This window comes from Gekko japonicus, unplaced genomic scaffold, assembly GCF_001447785.1.
Source record: "Gekko japonicus isolate JY-2015 unplaced genomic scaffold, Gekko_japonicus_V1.1 scaffold1011, whole genome shotgun sequence".
Lineage (NCBI taxonomy): Eukaryota > Metazoa > Chordata > Lepidosauria > Squamata > Gekkonidae > Gekko > Gekko japonicus.
In genome coordinates this window covers 395,981-418,013 of record NW_015176478.1, presented here as the reverse complement: position 1 = coordinate 418,013, position 22,033 = coordinate 395,981, and the positions used below count along the sequence as shown (strand labels likewise).

At 47.5% G+C, this 22,033-nt stretch overlaps 1 protein-coding gene across 1 annotated transcript in view; it reads right to left on the bottom strand.

The window, feature by feature from the left end:
* The window catches only part of EPSTI1 (epithelial stromal interaction 1 (breast)), a gene marked incomplete at its 5' end in the record, with an annotated part of 40,327 nt that extends 18,299 nt beyond the window's left edge, over window positions 1-22,028 (bottom strand). Inside the window, 8 exons of the mRNA XM_015427202.1 lie at window positions 4,395-4,478; window positions 6,441-6,534; window positions 12,828-12,901; window positions 14,323-14,406; window positions 17,432-17,505; window positions 20,479-20,562; window positions 21,000-21,058; window positions 22,006-22,028. Coding sequence (XP_015282688.1) covers window positions 4,395-4,478; window positions 6,441-6,534; window positions 12,828-12,901; window positions 14,323-14,406; window positions 17,432-17,505; window positions 20,479-20,562; window positions 21,000-21,058; window positions 22,006-22,028 — 576 coding nt within the window. The remainder of the gene's footprint in view (window positions 1-4,394; window positions 4,479-6,440; window positions 6,535-12,827; window positions 12,902-14,322; window positions 14,407-17,431; window positions 17,506-20,478; window positions 20,563-20,999; window positions 21,059-22,005) is intronic.
* Window positions 22,029-22,033: the final 5 nt, after the last annotated feature.

Genomic DNA, 22,033 nt, shown 5'->3' with positions numbered 1-22,033 from the left:
ATTCAACAAAGATAAATGCACAGTATTACATCTGGGCTGCAAAAATGTCAAGCACAAATACTGGAGGGGGGATACATTTCTTGGGAGTAGTGTATATGCAAAAGAGATCTTGGGGTAAGAGTGGACTGTAAACTCAATATGAGCAGTCAGTGTGATGCAGTGGCAAAAAAGGCAAATTCAGTCTTGGGTTGTATTAAAAGGGCCATAGCATTGAAATCGCAGGAGGTCACAGCCCCTCTGTTTACTGCCTTAGTCAGGCCGCACCTGGAGTCCTGTGTGCAGTTCTGAAGGCCTCACTTAAAAAAGGATGCGGACAAAATCGAGAGGGTGCAGAAGAGAGCGACGAGGATGATCAGAGGTCTGGAGACTGAGCCCTACGAGGAAAGGCTGAGGGATTTCTTGAGAATGTTTAGTTTGGAGAAGAGGAGATTGAGGGGGGACATGATTGCTCTCTTTAAATATTTGAAAGGCTGTCATTTGGAGGAGGGCAAGGAGCTGTTCCAGTTGGCAGCAGAGGAGAGGACCCGAAGCAACGGGTTTAAATTACATGCAGAAAGGTATCAGCTGGATATCAGGGAAAACTTTTTCACGGCCAGAGTGGTTCAAAGGTGGAATCAGCTGCCTAGGGAGGTGGTGAGCTCCACTGACAGCTTTCAAGAAGAGGCTGGGCGAATATTTGTCAGAGATGCTTTAGTCTGGTCCTGCACTGGGCAGGGGGCTGGACTAGATGGTCCGTGTGGCCCCTTCCAGCTCTACGATTCTGTGATTCTAAGGGACATTTATCAGGAGCAGCAGCAAAAAATTATGAACGGCTTCGCAGTCCATATTGCCAAAGCCCAGGATCTGAGGAAGAGAAACGAGCTGTCCAGTTCCTCTTGTTTTTTCAATAACTCTGCCAGGGAAAGATGGAAATTAATACTGGCGAATTAAAAAAAAAATTGTACGAAGCCCTGCACTGGAAATATGGGAGAGGATAGATATTTTTGCCTACCTTTTAAAGTCCTTTGCCTACCTTTTAAAGTCAAGGAACTATGACCTAATCACTACAACGTTAATGCATGAAGGATTCACTGAAGACAGCTGAACATTAACATAACGTTGGCCACCTCTATTGTCTGAGCATTATAAATGATTTTAAGCAACTACTGGATGAAGAGTGGTACAGGTATGGGGGAGGGGGAGATCCAATGCCTATCATGAATAGTAGAATTAGAAGACCTTCTGAACCACTCAAGCCAAGCAACAACATTCAATGATAACATCTCCGTGGCTGGCCATCCCAGCTCACAGAGAAGCACAGAACCAGCCCGTGAAGTGTGTAGCCTAGTCTTGCATCTCTGGTGTTGCTGAGACTCATCAAGCCCATTGACTGTTATTCCTTCCACCCACACAGCAACAAACAGCACTGTTGGGCACCGCAGTGAACAAGTTACAACTGACTGTGAGGCTTTTGTGAGGAGGAATCCTATCTGACCCCCAAAATCTTTCTTCGTAAGAGACAGAATGCTTCAGAGAGAGAAGAACGTTGCTGTTGAGTGACTGGCAAAGGAGATGGTGCTGCTGAAAGAAGTTCTGTTTCTGGGACCACGGCAGAAGCTCCTGGTGAGACAGGGACTGCACTGCATGAGGCACTGCATGAGGAAGAATGCCTTTGGTGGAAGCCCATCAAACCAGCTCAAGAGGAGCTTAAAAATGAATCCAGTGGAGGACGGAAACGTATAAAACAACAACAACAACAAACAAAAACAGGGGAGCAAGGTGATCATGCCTTTGATGTCAACAGACAAATGTCCAGGGTACTGGAAAAAACAAGATGACTTTGAAGGTAAATATAAGGTGTATAACAAAGTTGGTGGGATAACTCCCATGTTTGGAACATAGCCACTGAAAGACATAATGCAGATGAGAAGAAGGGAGCCTAGTGTCATTTATTAAAACGCAGCTATCAAGGAAGGTGACTGCAGAAGAAGACTACAGAAGAGTAAATGGAGACCATGGCACACCCAACATTGTGGCTGGAGTCTACTAATGGCTTTGCTATGCATCACCTTTTACCTCCAAGTCCTCTCCGAGCTCACACAACATTTTAATGTATGAAGTGTTTTAACTTTTACCAGCTTGGCTGGAAAGGTGGCATAGAAGTGTTTTAAATAAATAAAGCAAACATGTGTCATGAAATAAATAAAATAAAAATAAATTTTAAAAATTGTGCTGGGAACTCAATTCCCAGGTGAGTATGGGCTTGATTTGAATCAGGTCTGCCGTGTACAAGCAGAAAGGGGATTTCAGCCTCCCCCCTGCTCTGCTGTCCTTCCTTGGTGGCCACTACTTGTCTCCCTAGGGGCTCCACATGTACTGATGGGGCACACCTAGCTTGCACCACTGGGGCAAACAGTGGGCCCCCAATGCCATTTAAGGTCAGGAAAACAGAACATAGGGAAGCGCTGAAGCAGCTTCTCATGTGTCAGGGGCCCAATCTGAACCAGATCCTCACGTACCTGGGAATCAAATTCCCAGCACAGAACGGCACACCTGATGGTGTCGTGTGCAGTTACACCCTAAGACCACCAAACTAAGGAGATCCTTTCCTGAAATAATTTTTTTCTAGGAAGCAAGAAGCAGAAATTAGAGGACTTCCAACTACTCTAATATTGGTTGACAATGGAACCAATGCTGGGGTGGGGCGGGATCTCTCTCACTGGAGATCCTCAAGCAGCGGCTGGAGACCCATCTGCTGGAAACACTTTACAGCTGGATTTCCTACATTAAGTCAGGGGTTGTACGAGGTGGTGACCTTCCATCTCTAGTAGTCTATGGGCTTTCCTACATTTTCATTTTCTTCCCTTGTGTGTTGCTTCAGATTTTTGTTTTGCTCCCTCTAGTGGTCGATTAGATCCTACATTGTGTATGTCCGGCATAAAAACCTGCACAACTGGGAGATATGCCAGACACAGAGCAATGTAATATTGAATTGACCACTAGGAGGAACAAAACATGTGCAGAACAGAACCTCCCCCCTCCCGCAACAGGAACACACAAGTGAGGAAAATGAGAATGCCTTCTTTTCCACTGTCTCCCATTTTCTCCTTTCCAACATTTTATGGGGGAGAGGATGGGCTAAAAGGAGAGCTGGTCCCTACAGCGATCCATTTAGAAGGGCTGGGTACAGTTTCCCCCTTGGTAGCTGTTGGGCCAAATGACACCACGAACCAGAGAAGCCATCCTCTTCATTCCCAGGGGCTTTAGCACAGGCCAGGCAGCCAACGGTTCTTTTAAAAAAACACAAAGAAAGAAAGCCCATTTCTGCTGCACCCCAGAAACAAAGCAAAGCCCACATGGGGTGATCAGATGGGCTGAATTCATTGAAGGGTTTTAGAAACAGAGACTGGAAGAACACACACTCACCCATGAGGGCCAAAGTAGGTGGTGATGCCATGCCCAAGTGCACCACAGCCATCTCAGCTCTTGAAAACATGAGGGGGCCCCTTGCCCCATGGTCCCCACGGCCCCTGGGGTGAGTTTCAAAGTTTTTAAAAAGGCTCCAAAATGGTGCCAGGCTCTCACTGTGGACCTGGAGACACAGTGTTGTCTAGGCTGGCCTAGAGACACACCCACATCATCTCCTTTTAAGCAGTACAGTTCCTGTTCTGAATTCTAACAAAGCCAGGTCCTACCAGTGCTTCTTGAGGACTAGAACTGCTGCTCAAAGCATCTGCTATGCTTCCAGGTTTCCCACAGCTCTTGCCGTGGGCCATCATTTGAGATTTGAAAGCATGGCTTCAGCCACTAAGCAGGACCACTGCAAGCTTAGGGGCAAGATGGGGGAGGTCCACATGTGCTCCCGGTCCCGTGCTTCCTGGCCACGGATTTTGCAACTGAGGGGCTGAAGAAACTATGGCAAGCTAACGTAACAGTAACCCGCTGAACAGGTGGATGTTTAGGTGACCAAGTGGACAGCACAGACAGGCAGAACACTGCCAGGGAGATGGACAAGCAGAGCTGCAGCAACAGGTGAAAGGACAGTTGGGCTACACTCAATGGAAGACGTGTACAAGGTCATTTATATCTCAGGTCGGTAGCTATGTTGGTCTGAAGCAACAGAACAAAGTTTGACTGGGCAGAATTAAACTTTGTTGATCTTAAAGGTGCCACTGGACTCAAACTTTACTTGTTTTTCAGTTCTTAGCCTTCAAAGGAAGCCCTTGATGAACTAATATCTGGTTACTGCTGGCCACAAACACACCAGTCAAATAAAATAAAGCTGGGGTTTTCAAATTTCAGGTCAAGGAATTTACTGCCTTTCCTCCCCATGAATTTGAAAGCCAGCCCAACACGAGCATTCACATGCCAAACCCAAGGGGCTCGCCGGTGTGAGTGAGCAGCTGCTTCCTCACCTTCCTCCGCTGCTCCTCCTTCATCGCCTGCAGTTTCCTGTCTTCTTCTTGTCTTTGGAGTTCCTTATACGCCCGGCTTCTGGCCTGTTGCACAGTAAAGAAAGCAGGACTTAGAGAGACAGCTGGAACTTAACTGCCTCTCCACTTAACACGCATATCATACCATGTGAGTAAGACAGACTGGTTGGCATTTACAGATGCCGCTCCACCTAATGCAGCAGAGTGTTCCGCTGTTCCCATTAGTTAACCAACTCTATGCCTCTTCAGAGTCACAATAAATGTCTCAAAGCTGCAGGTGGAAGGTAAAACGCACCATTATGCGGGGGCTGCACATTTCTTTTGTCCCAACTGTTGCCTTGTCCTGGCACACCGGTCTTGCCAGTTTCGGGACCTGTCCTGTCACAACTAGACAGCTGGACCAGAGACTCAGGAGGCATGAGCATGTCGCTGATGGACCAGGAGAAGACCCCTACCACTCCCTTTCAGCTCTGGAGAACCATGCCTGGATGAGTCTTGGCTACAGCCTGAAGGCCTCCCCTTGAGGAACAACCACCATTTCCACCACTTCTCAAGGGAACACACTGAAATGGACAACAGCACTACAAGCTCACATACAGAACGAATGGGGAAGTGAGACCGCAGGCCACAGAAGGTCTGCAGGTCAGCAGTCTGAGAGCCTAGTGCCACGTGATGGAGTGAGCTCCTGTCTCTGGTCCCAGCTCCTGCCAGCCTAGCAGCTTGAAAGAAACTGCAAGTAGATTGGAATCTCTCCCTTAGGAAAGGCAGGGACTAGTGAAAAGAGGTTTTGGTGGCAAATTTTTGTGAAGACCAGAGATGGTACAGACTGTCTTGTGGCTTGTTGTTTAATGTACTGGAAAGTACAGGATTCCCTCCCATTCCTGGCATGGCCTGGGTGGGCTAAACCCTGTACAGGCCCCCACCCCTGGAATGGCCTGCTGGAGGAGGCCAGGCAGGCTCCAGGCATCTCCCAAACTGTGTAAAACAGAATTGTTCAGGAGGGCATTTTTATAAAGGAAACAGGGCTGCACCGTAACAAATTGGCCCCAGAAGATGTGCTTACACTTTGTTCAAAGGACAGCTCCCTTTCAAATTTCTGCAGGTCTTAGTCCTATCACATTGCTCATTAGATGTCTCAGCTTACTCATTGCAGTGATTTACACTGTGTAATCCTCCTTCAGACTCAGTGAGAAAGACAGATGATAAACAACATAAAAGTGTGCAAACCCCCCCCCAGTTGCTGAACGTTGCCATGTTTGTCTCAATTTATGCAGAGACAGACTCATTTGCCTGCCCCCCCCCCGCCATACACATTGAGCTCTGCCTAGAAATATCACAGGCTTCCTGCCTTTTGTTGCTTTCTTGCACATTTCCTTGTCCATGCAAGCCAACAGACATCACATGTCCCGCATGAGATGAAACACAGACTCTGGCCTGCACAACTTCATGCCACAATCACTCTACAAGCCTCCGTTCGGCTTTTGCTTTAATAATGGCTGCCCCGCTTAGGGATAAAGCGCTGACTCCAGAGGTTTACTTCCTTTGCTCTGCTGCTGCAAGTACAAGTTATTTGGCCAATGTTTCCCCTTCCACAAGCTGCATTTGAGTTTTTTTAGGCCATTTAAGAAAACCAACCGCGTTGTGTGGCTCTGTGGTCTGAAAAAAATCCTCTTCCAGGCAAGCACAGGTGGGCCTCCCAGAGTGGTACCTCCCCCACTCAGGACCAGTGGTGGTCGGAGAAGCTGGAACAGTCCAACTGGGGAAGGAAACCTCAGGGATTTCAGTCACCAGCTCCTGCTCCGTACCGGTGGCCACAGAAAGAGTTGTTAGTTGGAAAGGTTCTCTTTTGGCTGCACAGGGACAAATCTCCTCATTGGGGTCGGGCCGCTTGGAGCCCTCAGTCTCACTCGTGTCTCCTCTGGTCAGAACAGGGAGCTTGTCAAGGAGAAGCAGTCTCCCTGTCTGCTTTGACACAGGACAAGCTGTACTTTTCATACTGGCCACTGCAGAGCCCACAACAAAACTTACCCAGGGTGTAGATTCCAGACCGTGGCCTTCTGCGTGACAAGAGGTTCTCTGAGATGGGCCTAAAGCCAGTTTATTCAAGAACTCAGTGGTTTCTCTGTAGGGTGAATGCAAGAAGAATTGCAAGAGTGGTCAATGAAGAAATTCGGAGCCAACCCCAGATTCTAGCTTAGATTTCTCAGGATGGGGCCTAAAGCTATCAAACTGATCAATCAAAAGAACAATAGAGTGCAACCTTTTTGAGCCTGCAGGCACATCTGGAATCTTGGCAGAGGGTGGTGGGCGTAGCAACAACATGGCTGCCACAGGGGGCAGAGCCAGCCATGAAACGATCGCCATGTCTTACCTTCAGTCACACAGCAGAGGTCCTCGTGTGCTGTGCTGGCAGCTGCTGCCAAAGCAACAATTTAAAAAATTCGCACAGCCAATCAAATCTCCAACGGCCAATCAGAAGCCTTGCTGGGCAAAAGCCCTACTTGGCCCCACCCAGTTTCTAAAAACCCTTGGTGGGTGCCAGAAAAGGTGTCCGGGGGTGGCACCACATTGGGGACCCCTGATAAAGTGAGGTGACACAAACTACTGCTGGTAACAGTCATTGCCCAGATTAACAGCATTTAACAGACTGGGGTGTTTTTAAAAGGCATTTCTATGGAGGAAGACTGTTGCCTGTGTTTCCGCCTCCTCTCCCTTCCCAGCTGCTTGCAAATCTTTCCAAGCTGGCTTCACCAACTGCCATCAAATCTTCATGTTCAGAGTTTCCTCTCTGTACCTATCCTTACCTTATGCTCTGACCACCTATCACCTCGCCAACAGCAACTTCTCTCTTGGTGACATTTTCCTTTCCAAATGATCTGTTCTTTGCCCCATGTTGGTGGCCAGTGTGGACGGCCAGCCATTTCGTTATGGACAAGGTCACTTCCATGCTCTGCCACAAATAACACCTATCAGGGGAAGTGTGGAAGCTTCTAAACTGGTGCGTGCTTTCTATAAGTGGTACCCCCTCAAGCTGGGGGGGGGGTGAGGGCTTTGGGGGCCCCGAATGTCAAACTCTGCCATGTTCTGGGAACTTGGGGCCTGCAGAGGGGTGTGAGTGAGCGTGTGAATGGCTCTGTTGTAGTGGCAATGTCAATCTTCCTAAGATACCTCCCTATGCAGGGATGACCTTGGGGATGACTGTGCTTGCTTCGCTTAGAGAAATTAACAGTATATTCACAGGTGGGGGTGTAGAGTGAGTGAAAGTTAGGTGGGATGGCTGTGGGGTATGATTGGACGGGACCCAAAGGGGGTCTGGTTCGAACTGTCTATAATTGGAGATTTGGATGCCAGAACCTCAGTTCTGACACAGTACTGGTCTCAGCTTGGAACATCTTTATTCATCAATAAACAAATCACTGCCAGAGAGTGTTGACAGTAACTTTGTCCAAGAGTCCAAGGAAATGCAAATTCGTGAAAGAGGAGGTCTTTGAGGAGCCTTCAAAGAACATAAAAATTAGCACTGGCAACATGCTCAGCAAAAACTATTGTATATGTGTCTGTCTGTCCCTGTGGGCTCTTATATGTGGGTATATCCACACATTCTATCGGTACATGTATGTTGGAAGACTGCTCTAGGGTGCACAATAATATTAGCCAAGCCCTGATAGAACATTACACACAAGCCAGGCATAGTCCTGAAGAAATTAGGCTTTTTTGTAGCATTTGTATATCAGAGTAAACCATTCACCATTCAAAATGCTAATCAAATTTCATTGCAAAAGGAGTCCAGATTGATTTTTTAATTAAAAACTTTAGCACCAAATGGAATGAATCAGATGCTTGATTTTGCTGCCTTTATTTGAGGATGACTGCAATTATTTGAAACTCAGGCATGTTTGTGAAAAATGGGAGGGGTCCGCTTTAAGAAACTGTAGTGCAATGGATTTGTATATGGTTAAATGCTGCACGGCAATGTTGCCTTGTAGAGAACCCTAGGATTCCAGTGAAGTTATTGAACTGTGCCCGTTAGTTTGGAAATCGGGGTGAGATATATTTTTCCTATGGTTTTGAACTGATATATGTATTACTAGGAATAAGGCCCATTGTGGAAATAAATACAATACAACGAGCTCTAGAAAGAGGCTCTGAGAGAGTGCCAGGAATCCAGAGGGCTTCTGCCTGACAGAGGGGGCAGAGTGCCAGTCCGTCTGAGAGGCAGAAGTGCCTGGGATCCATTCCCCCCCCCCTTTGCCTCAGTTCCAAGAGGGGTGAAGGAAAGAGGAAGGGAGAGAAAATGAATCCAGAGGGCTTCTGCCTGATAGAGGGGCCAGCATGCCAGCCCCTCTGACAGGCAGAAACATCAAAAAGGAGTGTGCCACCTCTGTGGACCCATGGTAGGCCTCTCGGTAGCGGCCACAACCTGAAGCGTCAGCAGGTCCAGAGCGGGGCGGCAGACAGGGGCAGGCAGCACCGGAGTGTCCATGTTCTGAGGGATCCCAGCGCACAGTGAGGTAAATTCTCACGGGTGCTGCTTCGGTGGGTGCGACTCAGGCAATGCAAGTGAGTGGATAGGGACACGTTATGACAGCCAACTGATTTGGGAGCGTGTGGAATGTTCTGGAGAGTGCCACCACCAAAGGACAATTATATATAAGGAGAGATGTATTCGACCCCATCTTTTTATGTATATTTATGATTGCTTCACAGTTCCGTTTTACCAGCTGCTGTTGAAGATCATTGAAATGTCTGCATTTATACCTGGGAGAGACATACAGCCATTTTTCTTTCCACAGTGAGTGTCTTCTGCCACAGTTACTTTCTTTTTTGAGGTCTATGGACACTATTTATGTATGGGACTACAGAGGAGCCTACTGTTGGCTTTTGAACAAGTTCTTTTTGTAAATAATGCCCAATTGTTATGAGCAATCTGTTGGATATGTGTTTATACATTCTATTAGCTTATGACCACTAACCCATCCTTGTACTTTAATGAATGTAATATACAGTTTTGATCATATATAGTTGTGGATTGCTGATGGTCTTTCCTTGGTGGGTGCTATTTGTGGCTATAATGACATGCTAAGGGTTCCCTATTGTTTTTGGCACTTCCGTGCTCTGAGCATCAGCCTACGGACGAGGTGTGGATGTTAAACAGCCTAAGAAACATGCATTTGAATGATCTTCCCTGAAGATTGTCTGGTGCCTACCTTTTGCATTTTCTTTGCCAAGGCCTTTAATGATGTCTTATTCTAGACCACAGCCCCTTGCTTTATTATTTGGCCATAGTATTGTACCATATGACCATATAAAATTTTTGCATCTGTTTGTTTCAATAATTTCCTGACCTTGGAACAGACTATTGCACTGGCCACTAGAAATCAATGGAAAGAACAAATAGAAAGCTATATTAAAAGATGGTCAAGTTTGTTGCAGTGGAAAAAGAATTCTTCCAAGCCCACATATACAACTACCAATCATTAGAGACAGAAAACATGTTTTGGCAAAATGTATAATAGAAATCTTCGCCATCAGTTTGTCATAAGGGAACAAATCTTTCAATCCCCCAGAAGGAAGCCACAACCCACCTTGCTGTAGCTGGAAAATATAATTATTAGCTCAAAATAAGTTTCCTCAGCAGATCAGACAAAGTAATATAACAAAATTATTTCAAGATAAGGTGGTAGCGTTGTATAGTGATTAGAGAGGACAATTTTTTATTTGCTTTATGCTAATCTCACCCTCCAAAGAGCTCAGGGCAGCATGCACTGTTCTTCCTTCCCCCGTTCCATCCTCACAACAGCTGTGTGAGGCAGGTTAGCCCAAGAGCACGTGACTGGCCCAAGGGCACCCACCAACCCAGCCGCTTCCTTGGCAGAGTGGGGATTTGAACCCAGGTCTCTTAGATCGCAGTCCAACACTTTGGCCGCTAAGCCAAACTTGCCTTCTGGGTGAATTTGCTACGCAATCTGGGTTCAAACTACCCACCGTGCTCTCACTCTCAGTCTAGCCGACCTTACACGGTTGCTGGGAGGATAAAACTGAGGTGCCAGTATGATCCACACTGCCCTGGAATCCATGGGGGAAAGAGCAGGATGAAATATGTGCTCAAGAGATAAATAAGATGTCCTTCCCAATTTCAGGGGACAAATTCAAAGCATATTTATAATCAACTCTTTTTTCTGGCAAAGGTAACAAGTTATCAGAGGAACAACGGGATTCTCCACACAGAATGAGATGGCTGTGATCCTGCAGATCTGTTTGGTCAGCAGCAGAAAGAGCTCCCCTCTGAGAGAAGCCCCCTCCAGCAAGGGACGAGACCTGCAGGATCCAAACCAATGAATTCCCAAGAAATTCTTCCGCCATGAGAGTTCACATTGGAATGCAGCGATGAAATGCAAGAGACCCTAGGGCACAGTAATATTGAGAATTAATCTCCCCAAACTTCTCCTTCTTTCCTCTATGTTTTTTCTCTTAACCTAAACTAATTTTTTTCTTCTTGGCAAACACCGCAAGATGTCAGATAACCAAAGCCGACTTTCCCCAGTAGCAACGGGCAAAACAAAAATCCACAGGAGTTTTCCCAGCATCATCTTGTCTCAGTTCTCATTAACTTTTCCAATCAACAGGTTTTTTTAATTGCCAATTATTTCAAACATTTTTTGTTAGCTGGCTAGAATAATTTATTTTCTGCTTGCCCACCTTCCCGAGTTCATCCCTGGAAGTAATTTCAGGCATCCTGATTTCATTTATTATTTTGGAACCGTTGACACCAATCCCACAGTCTGAGAAAATTACAGGACTGGTGAGAAGTCTATTACACGGAGGTGCTGCTCTGCAAGCACCCCCCCACACACACACACACAATCTGTGCCGCCAATCTGCTGCCTTATTTCCTGCCAGCTTGAGTGGACAGATTAATGGGGACAATTAGAACGTACCCCCCCACAGGCATTCAGACTGTTTTTCCTACGGCACTCTAGAGGGTGTCTCCCCCCTTCATGCCTTTTGGCTAAATATTCCACAATGCTAAAAGAGAGGTTAGATCTAGGACAGAACTGGGCATGAGACTGAAAAGAGATCAGACAAGCATGTTTGAGCCCAAACTCTTTTTTTGTGTGTGTGTGGCAAGTACTCCCCACCCCCACCCCCCAGCACCAAGACCAAACTGGCTTTAGAGGAGAAAAGGCAGGGACTCTTCAAAGCATGCACTTATTTTGATTTATGAATGGTACTTTGAGCACTGCAGCTATGGAACTGGCCATTTGGAAAGGTAAATTTAAACAGATTGTGGCATTTTGGGGGAGATTCTGCCAGTGCTCCGGAGGCTTCCAGAAGGCCAGGGCAACTCTGCAGCTGGCCAGCGGTCTGGCGAATGCAGCCCTGCGGTCAGAGGCCAGAGTCTTCCTTGGTTCAGTTCGTCAGTCCTGTTCTGCATCCCTTCCCTGCCATCTTTCTCTTTTATGAAGTCCTGCTGTCTTATTCCAACTGGTGCAATTCTTAAAGCAAACCAAGTGGAAAACAAATGCACGCGTTAATTATATTTCTTTCTATCTAGTACTGCTCATGCGGCTGTCGCCTTAAGCAGAAAACGCGTTAATATACTCTGCTAGGTGGAAAACAGCCTTTTGGTCTCGCCATCAGAAACCTGTTTTGGCGTGGGCTCTTTGGCATTTAGCTGGAGAAGCTTGAGGGGAGTGCCAGGAGGAGGGTGAGGTGTGCCACTCTCTCGCGTTTTTTAAAGATTACGACCCTCATGACGGCTCTAGAGGGCAGCCTTGTCGGTCTGCAGTCAGACAACGAGATTTGAGTCCAGGAGCACCTGAGAGACAGGCAAGGCTTTTGCAGTCACAGCTTTTGAGAGTCTCCGATGGGAACAAGTGACTGACGGAGGGAGCCTGGACCCCCGGAAGCTTCTGCCTCGGAAACCTTGTTGGCCTCTGAGGTGCTGCTGGGCTCAGATCTCACCATCCTGAGTGAAAATCAAAGTATGTTCCAGGCTGGTCTTTCCACAGTACTTTGCCCCTCACAAGGCAGGGCGGTCAAGGACTGTCCAGCACACGGCCAACCTTGAGCAAAGACACACACCAGCGTTCTCAGGGTCAGTGGAAGCAGGTCATGTGAGAGAAATGTGGGGGGGGGGGAGAGCCAGAAAGTCACAAAGACGGGGAAAATAAGCCAGAAAGTCGCTAAGAAAAAAACCCTTCATTACTCTGAGGGGAAATGATCATGCACCAGTTAACCCCTTAAACCAAAGGGCCAGACCCCAGAACAAGAGAGGCCTTCATTTGCTTGGTGTCAGGGACCAGTAGGAAGAAGAAAGGCCTTCATTTTTAGTTACACTCTCACCACACCACCACTCCGGCTGACCAAAGCTTTTTTTTTTTTAAATCGCTTCCCTATGGAAGCTGGACTTACAGGTAGTTGTCCTCATTGAGCATCCGTCCTCTTGGCCACTGTTCTTGCCTTCGTTTTTCTTCAAGTTCCTTGGCCTAGGGTATTAAAGCGTCAGCATAGTGAAGCGCCACCTCATTGGTGAGGGACACCACCCCCACGGACCCCGAGCGCAGAGCCACTCCAAATGGGACCCGACACACGGCTGGAAGTCACGAGAGCGGCTGGGAGCCTGCCTGGGCCCCCCCTTGAGAACGCACCTGAGGCCCTGCCACACCCGCACAGCGGCAGAGGGCCAAACACACCCTCCACCCAGTCCAGACAAACTTCGGAAACCAGCAGCACCCCGACCTACTGAAAGCCCTCGTGGCTACCTTTATAAAAAAAAAAACGGTCAGCTGAAGAGATGCCAACAGAACTGGAAACTCACCTCACCTAAAACAAACCTGAGGTAAATTGAGTTGTTCTAATGAAACACTCATGGAATCATAAGGTAAAACAGAACATGTCTATAGGGCTACCCTTGTCAACGCAGTAGCTGGTCCTGTGAATCAACCCTTAAAATAAAAGAAACCAAGTGGGGGTATATTTACGAACCCTCACTCGGGCACGTGCCTTCTGGGGGAAATGGGATAGAATCAGGGATAAAAACGTGCCACTGTAGAGAGGTGCCCCCAGGAGTACTTTGTTTCTGCTGCTGCCTTTTCCAGGCACTCAGGTGTCTCTGTCTGTTCAGCTAAGCAAAATGCCGACTATCCAGTTTGAACCTCCACCAATCATCGTCTAGTAATCCTTGAGATTTAGGATACAAGTTTACTGTGGTCTGTGCTGTTGATAGTCACACAGCATCCTTCACAAGTGAAGGATGCTGTGTGACTATCAACAACACAGCCCCTTACCTCCAATACGAGAATGCCCTTCTCTGGCAGAACACCCCTCCCCTCCCACTTCTACCCAGGCCCCCCCCTCAAAGCACCCCTCATCCCTCCCTCTCCTGACAGTTGCAGAACTGAACTGAACTGAACAAGCAAAACCCGCAAACCTTGGAGGACACTGGGGGCCTCAGGAGTGGGCAGTTTACTGGAGTTTCCATCATGCACTTGGCAGTTCTGTGGTTCAGATGTTTTACATCAGATGACTCTTTCACACATCACAAGAACACAGAACTCCACAAAAGCTTGCTCACCATTTCAAGAAGGGACAATACTGGAAGCAGTTCTGCATCTTCACTGTGGGGTATTTGGCCCTGTGGATGCCTGGGGACCTTGATCCTAGCCCATTATTCCAGATCAACATGGAATGTCCCCTTGAGGAGCAGACAAGAGCCTTTAGTAGACTTTCGGGAGATCTTGTGATCATAAACCTGATGGCTTTGGAGAAATAACCTGAGAATTCTTGGGTGGCAGAGATGTAGAAGTTTTCATTCCAGGTTTGAGATTATCCCCAGGCGTCTTACACGACTATCAGTTAGATGCAGAACACACCCACTACTCAGTTGGCCAGACTAACACTGTCTTACTTTCTCTCTTTGAATTGCTTTCTTCTTCAAAAGCTCTGCTTCTTCAGCCTCTCTCTTCATCCTCACATATGTTTCTCTTTTCAACTACAGCAAAAAAGAAAATTGAGTTTTTGTTACAGTCTGCACTTCCCAAAGAATGATGACTGTACTTCCCTTGAAATGGTATCAGGATTTTTAAAAAATGGGTTGAAGCTTACCTAGACAAACTGGACTTGCAGTGTTCTGAGTCTCTCTTCCTTAGAAGAGTGCCTACAACCTGAAATTTCATTGTCACCTATGGCCATTGATTATCCATTGAAATTGAGTTCTTTATTGGCTGTAGCATGTTACAGCAACCTCACCTTCTTCCTTCACTCACACACAGGATTTTCCCTTTGTTTCTTCTCTCTTTCTTGCTGAGCAGCCCCTACATCTATTTCCTTCTTATTTGTTGGTCTATGGCTGTCCCACCCTGTCACGTTAATATATTTTGATGCTGGCTCAGCCCACCTGCTAATATTCTAGAAGAAGAAGAGATTGGATTTATACCAAGCCCTTCACTACCCGGAGTCTCAGAGCGGCTTACAAACTCCTTTCCCTTCCCCTCCCCACAACAGACACCCTGTGAGGTAGGTGGAGCTGAGAGAGCTCTGACAGAAACTGCTCTTTTTCAAGAACAGCTGTGCCAGAACTATGGCTTGCCCAAGGTCATCCAGCAGGTGCAAGTGGAGGACAGGGGAATCAAACCCAGCTCTCCCAGATTAGAGTCCACGCACTTAACCAAACTGGCTCTCGCCTGTAATGGCACATGAGACTTTAGAAAGTTAAAAAATACACAAAATATTTTAGGTCAGGATGTATGAGGTGAATCAATAATAAAAACTAAGGTAACTTTGTAATCACACTAAATCCAGATAATAGGCTGCCAACAAGTGAGTGTTTTTGCTTTTCAACAAGGTCTTTGAAAATCTGAGGATAGAGTCTTTTCAGTTTCTGCTTTAACTCACAAGCACAGGTTTCTGAGGTTTCACTGACATTTCATGTTTAGAACTTAAAATCAAGAAGCCAGGAACATACAACCAAGTTCCCAAGATCCTTCTATATACACAGACCAGGGAACACTCCTCTTTTAAGAATTATCTCCCTTTTCACTGGGCAGGGATTACTTCTCTTGACTAGAAGCTCTGTCCCTTTTTTAGCTCGAATAGGGATCTTCTGCGATCCTCTCACTCTCTTTTGCCTCCTTCCCAGTCCTCAGTCAGTGCTAAACTGTCTCTTCTTCAATTGTCAGTTCCCAACTGTAATTTCCCTGACTCTCTCCACAGAATTGTGTCTGAACAGCCCATTACTCAAAGTTTCTCAGACTGTGTAAGGCATTAAGCCTTGACGCTCCGTCACACATGTCCACCATCACTGGCAAGTGATGAAAGCCAAGACAGAACGGGCTTTCCCTGCCCCTTGCCTCACTGTGCAAGCTCCAATGGCCTGCTTCCTCCTAACCTCAAGTGCAGCTGCAACTTGGCAACTCCCCTCCATGGCAGACCTGAACTCTCAGCCCAGGCAAACAGAGTGCCTGGCTGCGAACAGAACCCTTTCTTTGCTGGGCAGGAGGGAGAGGGAATGAGAATACGCCCGGGCAAGCCATACCTGGGTGAGCTAGCACTGGCCACACTAGACCTCAGGTGTCCTGCACAAAACCCCTTCTCTGAACCTGCAAAAAGGTGTGTGTGTGTGTGGGGGGTATAATGGGCTCCTCAGTTTGCAGATTTACCAGGCAGAGAAAGGGACTCTCTTTTTAAGGTGCAGAGCAAAGAAAGGGGAACTGGAAAGAGGGCTGCTCAGACAGGAAATTCAAAGAGGACACCTTCTGTATGGTCTTATGAAACAGGAAAACTCTCAGTGATAATTAGACCTGGGGTGGCAATCTGGGGGAGCTAAGACTCATGTAAGGGTAGCATGACCCTAACTAGAGAGGGTGAAAAATTCCAAGGCAAGAAAGCAAGCAAAGATAAAACAACAGGAAGTATGTACCTAAATGGTCACTGTTGGGAAACAATTCTCTCCCACCTCGCCACTGTCTACTCCTACACAGCTGTGGACCTGGCAGCAGAAGATAATATCTTGTCATCCAGAACAAAATTAGAGGAGCCTTGGAATACACTCCGTGGCATGTTCTATATCCCACTGGTGTCTTCATGCCCAGCCCTTGCAAACTGACGACACCTCCAGAGGACGCTTGGGAGAGGCAACTGCGGCCACGAAGCCATTGCCCTCTGCAGTGCAAAAACCCTCCACGTACCTGAACTTCTGTTACACTCACAGTTTGCACATTGCTTTCATCAATATATGGAATTTTCTACTCTAAAAAGAGAAAACTGAGCAAGTTCTTGAAACATGTTCTTGTTTCGTAATTATAGCTAATCCTCAGGTTAGTTGTTTAAACTAATGAGAAAAAAAACTGCACCTGATGGGGCAAAATATTTAAGCACTGCTTATTTTTAATACCTGTCTTTGCAGACAGAAGCACCAACTCGGAAAAAGTATTCTTTCCAATGCAAAAAAGAAGAAGGTGGGACACTCCTTTTAAAATGTATCACACGAAAAGCAAAATATGCTTGTTTTACTCATATGCAAATTTATGCACCTCTTAAGACAAAGAAGATCTTATTTGTTCATCCCTTAACTGGGGGACAGCCACAAGGAGCCTATCAGTGACTCTTTCTGCAGCTGTGTTTTCAAGAGGTCTTCTTGGCGGGGGGGGGGGGGGAGGGAACGTGTTGCTTAAAGACCAGATTTGCAGGGTCCATGAAGATGCCACGAAACTGTCCCAGAACCTGGTCTGCGGAGGCTGCGTGTCGCCTCTTTGCCTCGTGGGAACGCAGACTGAATACTCGGCCTCTGACCGCCTTCACGACCATCCCAGCGAAGAGGCCCGGCCAGTCTTTCAAAGGGCACCCTATTTTCTTGCAGCTGCCATTTCGAGCCATCGCCAATACGCCTTGAAAAGGTTTACGTTTCTGCGCACTCGTTTCACGTCAGAGGAAAACGAAAGGTTAAGTTAGACGAAGCAAGAGATTCCCTCGCTGCCCATGCAAGGGACAAGGGAAGTGACAGAGACATTTTTCCTGACCTTTTGCTGGTATTTAGACTGGCTGTGCTCCCATTGCTGCTTTCGCCTCACGTCAGCCTCAGGTGCTTTCCCTCCTACCAAGACAAAATATTTCTGTCAAACAGATAATGGACTCAGCTCACTTCAAACGAACAACACCTCGTAAGTGTCCTTTAAGCATTCTGTATGTTAAATAGTCAAGATGGAGCTCTTCCAACGGGCTTATGGTTGAGGCAGCGGACGTCCCTCCCTTTCCCTGCCCAACCCCCACCAGTGGCCTGGTTCTGATTTGACATTGGGGCACCATGGCTACATTCAGATAGGACTGGCATTTGAACAAACAAATGCCCCAGACAAATGTCAAGCCTTGTTCCAAGTCCCATTCCGCCATTTTGATGCTCAAGGTAGAAACTGCTTCGAATGTAAGGACAGAGAATACTCTGCATAAAAGCCGCTGGTGCTGAGTCCGGCAGCCCCTGGGAGAACCAAGCCCCGTGGCGCCCCCCACTGGACACCTCCCTCCATTCAGATGAAATGCCATCGACAACTACTCTCTGAGTGCGGTTCTCCAACCAGAGAATCGAGAATTTTATTGTATATATAGACAAAGACCGTCACAATACAGAATTAGGATAATAAAATAATTCTAATCGTACATAGGTAAAACAGCGATTAAAAGGAAGTTTCGCACAAATTAATAAGTTCTCCAACCAGTTCTGTATCTGCCTAACTATATCCTAGAGTCCAGTCCACAGTCCTTCAGTTTACCCATCAGAACATCATAGGGAGCCCTGTCAAAAACTTTACTGAAATCCAGGTAAACACCACCAACAGCATTCCCAGTAAGCTTATCTCGCGATCAAGAGGTTGGTCTGGCAGGATCTGGTGGGGACAAATCTGTGCTGACTTCCCTGGATCACCAAGTTGTCCTTTAGGTGCTCGCAGATCGATCCCTTTCAAATCTGCTCCAGTCTCTTCCCTGGGACGGAGGTCAGGCTGACTGGCCTGTAGTTTCCTGGGTCATCCCTCCTCGCTTTAGTGAAAACTGGGATAACATCTGCCCTCCTCCAGTCTTGTGGCACGTCTCCCATCCTCCAAGAGGGCTGGAAGGTGATGGGCAAAGGCTCTGCGAGCTCTCTAGGAAGTTCTTGGAGCACTCTTGGGTGCACGCCCTCTGGCCTGGGGGATTTGTGCTCATTCGATGCAGCCAGGTGCTTCTCAACTACCTCTCTGTAGTCCACCAGCAGCCCAGGCACCATGCCTTGCCTCCTACCATCTCTAGGTGAGCCTGTTCTCTTCTTCAGGGAAAAAACTGGGGCAAAATAGGCATTGAGCCTTTCTGCTTTCTCTCTGTTCTCTGTCAGAGTTTCTCCAGTTTTACCCAATAGTGAGCCCATTGCCTCTTTTATCTTGCATTTGCTCCTCACATATCTGAAGAAGAGTTTCTTGTTGTCGTAAGCCTCCCTGGCCAGCTTTAGCTCACTGTGAGTTTTGGCCTCTCTGATGGTTGAACTCCAGTGCCTAGCAACCCACAGATACTCTTCTTTAGAGGTGTGTCCTTGCCTCCATTTCTTGAACATTTCCTTTTTCTCCCCTAGCACAGCACGCAATTCTCTGTTCTCTGTTCATCCACATGGGCTTCTTGGATCCCCTACCATGTTTCTGGTCACCACACCTCAAAAAGGATATTATAGCATTGGGAAAAGTGCAGAAAAGGGCAACTAGAATGATAAAAGGGTTGGAACACTTTCCCTATGGAAGAAAGGTTAAAGTGCTTGAGGCTCTTTAGCTTGGAGAAACAACGACTGAGGGGTGAACTAATCGAGGTTTATAAGATTATGCACGGGATAGAGCAGGTAGAGAAAGTACTTTTCTCCCTTTCTCACAATACAAGAACTCATAGGCACTCCATGAAATTGCTGAGCAGTCGGGTTAGAACAGATAAAAGGAAGTACTTCTTCACCCAAAGAGTGATTAACACATGGAATTCACTGCCACAGGAAGTGGTGGCGGCTACAAGCATGGACAGCTTCAAGGCAATTAGAGAAGCATATGGAGCAGAGGTCCATTGGTGGCTATTAGCCACTCTCGGTCTGGGGCAAGGGATGCTCCGTATTCTTGGTGCTGGGGGGGGCAGCAGTGGGAGGGGTTCTAGTGTCCTGGCCCCACTGCTGGACCTCCTGATGGCACCTGGTATTTTTGCCCACTGTGTGACAGAGTGTCAGACTGGATGGGCCATTGGCCTGGTCCAACATGGGCTTCTCATATGTTCTTATGTTTTTCTTTTTGGAATAGTGACAGCTTGAACTTACAAGAGGTCTTGTTTTAGGAGAGCCCACCCTTCACTTGCTCCTTTCCCTTCCAGCAGTCTTGCCCATGGAATGATTCTCATTGTACCTCTGAGTTTATTAAAGTCTGCCTTACTGTGTGGCTACGATCTTCCTTGGTCCCCCACAGCAAAAGGAATTCTAAGCAGGACATGGTCGCTTTCCCCTAAGGTTCCCATCACCTTCACCCCATCTACCATCTCTTGCCTGTTGGTCAATATTAAGTCGAGTATGGCCGAGTCCCTCGTAGCTTCCTCCACCACGGGGTTTCCAAGGCAGGAGGTGTCCAGAGGGGGTCTGCCATGTCCTGCCTCTGAGCAGCAGCCCTGGGCTTCCTGGGGGGGGGTCTCCCATCCGAGGACCCACCAGGGCCAACCCGGCTTAGCTCCGGAGATCTGACAAGACCAGGCTAGCCTGGGCCATCCAGGTCAGGGCTCTGACCAATTAATCACAAATATTTACTTCCTGCCAGCAATTTTTTAAAATAATTGTGGGAATTCGAACGATTATTCAACCCTGAACAAATACACCATACAGTACTTCGTTAAAGTGATATGTGGCTTTGATTTCAGTTGCCCAAGATGCAGTAAGATATATATTTTGTGCAATTGGAAAGAAAACCACTTGGATTCTTCAGATTTCACACTAAAGCTTCTTTTTCGCTTCGCCCATTTCAACACACTGTGGCAAAGGGGCAGGTGTATCTCGAGACAGACACGGCAGCTCCCGAAGTTCACTTACCGAGCTTCTGGGGGGTCAAATTAATTGGTCCTGGTCTGTGCAGTTCCTTCCACTTGTCGAGTTCTTCCAGTTCTTTATTAGCAACTAAAACACAATAAGAGCAACACAGGCCATGTACAGCAGCTTCCGATGGCCATGGGACCCCCCCCCCTTTTAGCAGAGGACCGCCTGGCCCAACGCGCCACATGCCAGGGTTACCAGATGCCCTCTTTTCAGAGGACACATCCTCCCTTTCTGGTGTCGGTCCTCTTTTGGGCTCTTTTAAAAAAAATGATGAAAACACCCTCCTTTCGGGTTGGAAGGTCAGGAGTATTCCCGGCCGGTAGCAGTCATCACCGCTTTAACAGCAAGGGTATTTAAAATGAAATCTGTCATGGTGATCGCTTGTTTGAAGTAGTCGGTCAGGAAATATGTTCTCTTTTTCGCTTTTCAAAATATGGCAGCCCTACTATATGCACAGCTCAGGGACGGCGTTCTGCACAGAAGTGGCGCAACGGCTTGGCTCCAGGGCACGTACTTACTTCTCTGTAACTGATTCCTTCTTGCAAGATTGGGTGGGATCACGACATATGCACCCGGACTAAAAAGGAGGAGAAATCAGACATTACCACCTCATGATCAGTTAGATCAGATGCACATAGAGATGCGAAGGCCTGGGGGGGGAAACAGAAAAATTTGGGGGGAAAACCCGTTTTTTTTCCTGAAGCGTTTTTTGTTTTTTCCCGAAAAATTGGAAAAATTGAAAGAAAAGAAAAGAAATTGATTATGGAATGTTTTATTTTAACATGATGAATAAAATATTTTAAGACGAGGTGTTCAAATACTTTCCAAATCATTTCTAATATATAGTATCAGATTGATCTAATTTCTGTGCACTGAGGACAAGCAAGTCCTCGGTTACAAACTGAACTCTCCAATGCAAGAACAAGATGCATTTCTTCCTTTAGGAGGTGCTGTTGTCAGAAGAAAAGAAAAAGGTTTCAGTTTTGTTTTTGCATGTGGGCGGGTATTCTGTTTGAAATAACTGTTTGGATACACTCTATTTTTAATAGGCTAGTTGTGATGATTTCATGCCAAGTAAAAATGTCCATAGTCATATTTTATGTTCCTAAAAACGAAATGCTAATGTAGCATTTTTCCCCCCACAAGGGAAAGTGGGATACAAATGTTTTAGCGACGAAGGAAGGAAGGAAGGAAGGCAGGGGGCATCCGGTGGCGAAGGGGGGGGGAGGAGGGGCAGAACCCCCCAGGCGCGAGGCCAGGCGGCCGCAGGTGAGTCGGAGGGGGCGGCACGAGCGCCGATTCAGGCGGGGGGCCGCCGCGTGCTGCTGTGAAGGGAGAGGGCGACAAAGCCCGCGTGACCCGGGGGCGCCCGCCCGGGAGACCGAGCCCGTCTCCTCCTGGGGTGGAAGGCTGCGCCCCGGAGGAAACTTGGCCGGACTTCGCCAGGGGGCCCGCGGACTCCTCAGACGCTGCCCGACGACCGACGGACGCCCCCCCCTCCCTCCTCCTCCTCGGGCTACTCACGGCTCCTGCTGCGGCGGCGGCCCCGGGG